The sequence below is a fragment of the Oncorhynchus gorbuscha genome, linkage group LG13 (assembly GCF_021184085.1).
Source record: "Oncorhynchus gorbuscha isolate QuinsamMale2020 ecotype Even-year linkage group LG13, OgorEven_v1.0, whole genome shotgun sequence".
NCBI lineage: Eukaryota > Metazoa > Chordata > Actinopteri > Salmoniformes > Salmonidae > Oncorhynchus > Oncorhynchus gorbuscha.
Window position 1 is genome coordinate 51,009,612 of NC_060185.1, and position 6,000 is coordinate 51,015,611.

Below are 6,000 nucleotides of genomic sequence, written 5' to 3' on the forward strand. Positions count from 1 at the left end.
TGGAATGAGACTAACATGAGGTAAAGAATAATTCATTAATTAGAAGACTAATTGATCAGATGTTAAATATCCTATATTAGGAAAATTATAACTTTATAATCTCAAGATTTTCCTTAGTGCCCCAACTTCCTAGTTAATTACATTTAAATGATTAGTTTAATCATGTAATAATAAGAGAATTGATTTGATAAAGTAAGTCATAAAATGTAATGATGCCATAGACACGACAGATGGTTGCTGATAATGGGCTGCAATAGTAATTTCACAGATTAACAATGTCTACACTGTATTTCTGGTCAATTTGATGTTATTTAACAATGGACAAAAGTGCTTTTCTTTCAAAAACAAGGACATGTCTAAGTGACCCCATACTTTGGATGGTAGTGTACAGGTACATGATGTAATGACGCCACGTAAAATGTTGCACTACACGTGCAACACAGCATTCCTAACCTGTAGCTCAGTTGGTAGAGCATGGCGCTTGTAACACCAGGGTAGTGGGTTCGATTCCCGGGACCACCCATACGTAGAATGTATGCACACGACTAAGTCGCTTTGGATAAAAGCGTCCGCTAAATGGCATATATTATTATTATTATTACTAGCCCACAATGTCTGCTGTGTGGATCGAGCAGTCAACAAGTCGAGCAGGCATTCAAAAGAGTAAGAAAATTTCAGCTAGAACTCAAAAAGGCTAAATCCATTAACGCCAAGATAATGGAAATCATTGCCCTTGACAATCAACCGTTCTCGGTTGTGGGTAATGTTGGCTTTCACTGATTAGTCGAGCTCGGTACATACTACCAAGTGCGCTATTTTTCAAATGTTGCCCTACCAGAGTCACACAGTAATAGCATCACTGCTATTAGCTTCACGACTGACATTTGGACCAGTAAAATATCAGCCCATGAGCATGCCAAGTCTGATAGCACAGTGGGTCGTTGAGGATTTCGTACTGAGGAAAGTCGTTTTGCATGCTCATGAATATGCTGGTTATCATACCGCTGCTGCCATTTCAATGGCACTTGAGAACATGTTTGAAACTTGCACACGCTAGCTAGCTCCACTCGAACAACTGACTTGAGAAATAAGCTCATCAACTGTGCCTGCAGAATACGTGATACTCTCGGTCATGGCATTGAAATGCCTGCTCAACAAAACTGCCAACACAGGCTGTGCACAAGCGATTCGGTGGCATTCTCTCTTTACTGTGTCGCCACCATGCTCGATGCTATGTACAAGGACCGCTACCTCGAGGCAGACAAGAAACAGGGTTTACGTGAAATGTTACATACACAGCTGAACAATATGGAAACGGACACAGTGACAGTGTGCACAGAGGAAGAGAATCCACGGACAGAGAGAGCTGAAACTTCACTGCCTGACATGTATAATGAAATCCTGGTTGAGAATGAAACGACTGAACGACGAAACAGCACAGCAAGTAAGTGAAAGAAATAGGTCTTGATTATGTTTTACTGGTAATGGGGAAATATGTAACTCTAACAAAATAACTTTTTGGTCAGTGTGTGTGTGTGTGTAACCTTTAACTAGACAAGTCAGTCAAGAACAAATTCTTATTTACAATGGCGGCCTAGGCCTATCCCGGCCAAACCCGGACGACACTGGGCCAATTGTGCGCCACCCTATGGGACTCCCAATCACAGCTGGATGTGATACAGCCTGGATTCGAACCAGGGTATACTTTAGTGTGTGTGTGTATGAGTACATACCCCACCAGACAAGACACTATGGTTTCGTTACAGTACCCAAAATAGAGATTTTATGCGTTGCTCAGTTATGTATAGAGCCATGTCATCGTGGAATACTCTGCCACCAGAGGTTACTCCGGCAAAAAACAAAGTTTAGCTTAAAAATATATATATATATATGGTATCCTCTATCTAAAGATCTAATTTAACCTTACTGTGAATAATAAATATTATGTTCCCTTGTGTAAATAGTATGTTTGTTGTCTCCTGGTGTTTTCCCTATATACACTGAGGATACAAAAAAAAATTAAGAATACCTGCTCTTTCCATGATGGGTTCACCTGGTCAGTCTAGGTGAAAGATATGATCCCTTAAATCCACTACAATCAGTGTAGGTGAAGTGGAGGAGACAGGTTAAAGAAGGATTTCTAGGTCTCGAGACATGGATTGCATATGGGTGCCATTCAGAGTGCGAATGGGCAAGATATTTAAGTGCCTTTGAAAGGAGTATGATAGTAGGTGCCAGATGCACCGGTTTGTTTCAAGAACTGCAACCCTGCTGGGTATTTCGCCATGTCAAGAGTGGTCCACCACCCAAAGGACATCCAGCCAACTTGACAACTGTGGGAAGCATTGGAGTCAACATGGGCCAGCATGCCTGTGGAACGTTTTCATCACCTTGTAGAGTCCATGCCCGACAAATTAAAGCTGTTTTGAGGGGACAGGGTATACTTTAGGGAATATGTATATTTTAGGGTATACTCAGCATTTAAGGAATAAGGTGCTCTTTGGGACACAGCCAAGCTAGTTGTGGTTCACATTCAAACTGTTGGGAAAGACCACAAACATTCTCTCACTGATGAGTGTGTGTGGGCCTGGCCTGCATCATCGTGACCATTCCAAGATATTTTTCCCCCTCAAAAATGTTAGACATTCCCAGTTGATTGTCTTCGAAAAGGAAGGATTGAAACTCTATTGTATTCCACCCGTGTCATGGACTGGAGAGTGAGGTTGTGCCTTGAAGTGAAACTCTGGGGAGGTTTCGCTTTTCAGTCAAGGTAACAGTACACTTGTTTTCATATTAGGTCGTCTTAGACTAGAGACTAAATAATACAAGAATTAGGATAGGATGCCCTACTTCAGGGATCATCAACTTTTTTTGAGAGGATGGTCAGGGGGCCGGAACATAAATCACAAATAATTTATCAACTGCAAATTGACCGCAAGAAGCCCAAACTGATATACTATTTAACTAAATCAATATTTCAAACCTTGCTTACATTTGTACACAATCATATACAGTTTCTCTATTATGCGTGGGAATACTTTGGAACAGATTTCCAAAATTAAAATAACTTTTAATGCTGATTTGCTGGTGTTTTTACAGTCCAACACACACACACACACACACACACGTAATCATTATATAGAAAAAATAAAACCCCAGCGGGCCAAATTCGGTTGGGGTACCCTACCCTACTTGTTTTAATGTAATCATTACCTTATCAGGTTGGCAAAAGCAATGTTATGATGGCTCTAGTTCTGTTATCGTAACTGCTACGTCTGGGTAATTCTGAATGTGCCACAACATTGGAGTTCAACGTAAAGCAGTGGTCTTTTGATTTTAGTAGAGAGACTTTGGCAATTGCATCTCCCTTTTTAGTCAAATTATATTTTGGGGAATCAGGGGCTACATTTTGGGGTCAAGTGCTTGCTTGAACATGGCAAATTAATACACACATTCCAGCTGTTTTCATGCAAATGGGGAATAAGAATAATCCATTCCTACAGATTGAGGTGTGGTTTGTTAGGTAGCCATATCATTTCGCCACACGTCCATGTTCGTGTAAAATGTTCAGTTCACCCCCCCCTCTTCTTATCACGGAATGACTCATTCCGATTCTCATAGTTGTGCTGATCCCATAGATTACAGGACTCCTGTTCCCACAACCCATGCCAACTCATGGGGATTTTGGCATGAGGCTATGACTGATAAAAACAGCATCTACACACCTAGCTGGCTGGTCCCGTGAACAAACTCATTACAGCAACAAATCCATTCATATAGATCTACTCGGTCCATTTACTGCTACCCATTGTTTGATATGCCCTGTTTAAGAGCTTTCCTGTCCAGATGCAGATCCGAGCAGTAAATTCTTCCCATAAATACTTGAGATAGAGAGTTGAATGAGAACCACATGTAAACGGAATGGAGAGGCAGGCCTCCAAGTGGAACTGATCAAACAGAGAGGAAACCAAGAGGAAAGAGCCCTGTGCCTGTAGCTAATTTGGCTAAACAGGCTTCACCACCATGGTGTGATGTGCTCAGACGTGTCATCACCGATTTGGCGACGTGCCGGCCTCTTTTAATCACAACATTTCCCATTTGATTTGTGAACCAAACCACAGATCAAAAAGGTCAGACATGCCCACTTAATCCTAGAAAATCTCCCCCTTCACTTCTTGCCAGGCTGTCAGTTTCTGTGGGACTGCAACAATCAGAGACGCATGCCTTTGGTCTGTGTCTGAGAGTAGTGCACAAGTGACCAGAGGCACCCGGAGAACAGGCTGCATGTTTGCTGGTTCACATGTCACACTGAAGCAGTGAGTAGATCAGTGATTCTCAACCTCTGGCCCATGAACCAGCACCAGTCCTGGAGATATTGCTGACGGGTCCCTTATGGTTAGCGGACAGTGGTTTAGTCTTAGTCGCTTATTTTGTGCTAGTTTTAATGTAGCCATTTGTTTAATGTAACTGGCCCTGCAAGAAAGAAGGACCATATCTTTCCGGTCCCTGGCACAACCAAGTTTGTGAACCACTGGAGTAGATGGATGCCCTTGCTCTCCAACTAGGCCCTTCCGTGTTGATAGGACTGAGCAGGCTCAGAGTAAAAGACATTGTTGAGTTGTATTGCAAAACAGTAAGAATAGCATTCCTAAACCGATCCTTACAAGTGAGAGTCTAATTCAAAATTCAGTTTGTTGTGCCACCTCACATTATCCACTCATGCATGTTGAGGAATTTAACCGGCATGAGGAGAGGAGGGCCCATGGCCAGGGAGTCAACTCATCAGCACTGAAATGACACAGGCTAGACTAACACGATTAGGCTATGGTGTACCGTTTTCTAAATTAGTTACATGGAGGTATAATAGTCTTCATTCAACATCTGCGTTACCGCTGATCAGGCTGGCAACATAGGTGGTCATTGGGCAATAACCCAACACAAAACAATGAGGGTGTGGGGCAAAACACATTTGGTACCGCTCACCTGTTTGAAGTCAGCGACAAACGTTATGAGAGTTCCATCTTCCTGTTTGAACTCAAGTGTGATGGAGTCTTTTTCACTGTCTGCTTCTAGAACTTCCTCTGTGATTTGTCCATCAGCTAAACGAACACGAACTTTCAGCTCTGAACAAAGTCCGAACGTTGTTAAGAATATTAGTGCCCAGAGAAATGCATTTATTCGAGCTGAAACCGGTGGAAAACAACTCCCAAACATTCCAGAAGACGCAGAACTGAACTTGACAGAGGAGAAATACTAAAGTCCAGGAGAAATCCAACCGTCTCTATTCAATATTAACAGATTTAGTAGCATTTCAGTTTCAACAGGTAGCCCCTTTGCGATCTATTCTTTGTAAAAAAAATATATACATATATATGAAATCCAACCAGTTGTTCGTCTTCCATGCTTTACGCTATAATTCATGCCGTGATTGATTTGATTGTGTACAAACATTAACGCGACTCGGGTGAATTGTCAAACGCATACAGTAACTTTAGGTAGGTAGAACCCACCTCGATCAAGAATTCAATCTCTGCTTTTCATTTCACAGCTAACGTTACTTTGTAACAACTAAAAAAAAACTTTGACCCGCACGACTTCAATGCATATCAGAATCATGCGAGATGTAAGTATCCCACTCTCTCTCTTGATCGTACACACAGCACGTTGCTTCGTATTCTGCTTTCTGTTTTTATCCTCATATTATTTTTCCTTTTTTTTCTCCCATTCAGTCCCGTCACTTCCTTCGGTATCCAAACTTCAGCAGAGTATTCTACTTGCATTGCCTCAAAACTTTCAGCGACGGCGCTGTGAATTCAACGAGCGTTGCAAACTCTTAAAGGCACAGCACCCTCGAAATGTAGCACAAGGGGATGTGATGATTTGGTTGTGTTTCAACAAGAAAATCCAAGCTTGCACAATAATTATAGCATATGGTATGGTATAGGCCACAAGAGAAGGTAATTTTTATAAAACCGTTTTTTGTTATTATGAAGCATTGTT

At 41.7% G+C, this 6,000-nt stretch overlaps 1 protein-coding gene across 1 annotated transcript in view; it reads right to left on the reverse strand.

The window, feature by feature from the left end:
- Positions 1 to 5,791, reverse strand: part of LOC123993110 (out at first protein homolog) — a 28,705-nt gene extending 22,914 nt beyond the window's left edge. The window contains exon 1 of the mRNA XM_046294903.1: positions 4,984 to 5,791. Coding sequence (XP_046150859.1) covers positions 4,984 to 5,214 — 231 coding nt within the window. The 5' untranslated portion in view covers positions 5,215 to 5,791. The remainder of the gene's footprint in view (positions 1 to 4,983) is intronic.
- Positions 5,792 to 6,000: the final 209 nt, after the last annotated feature.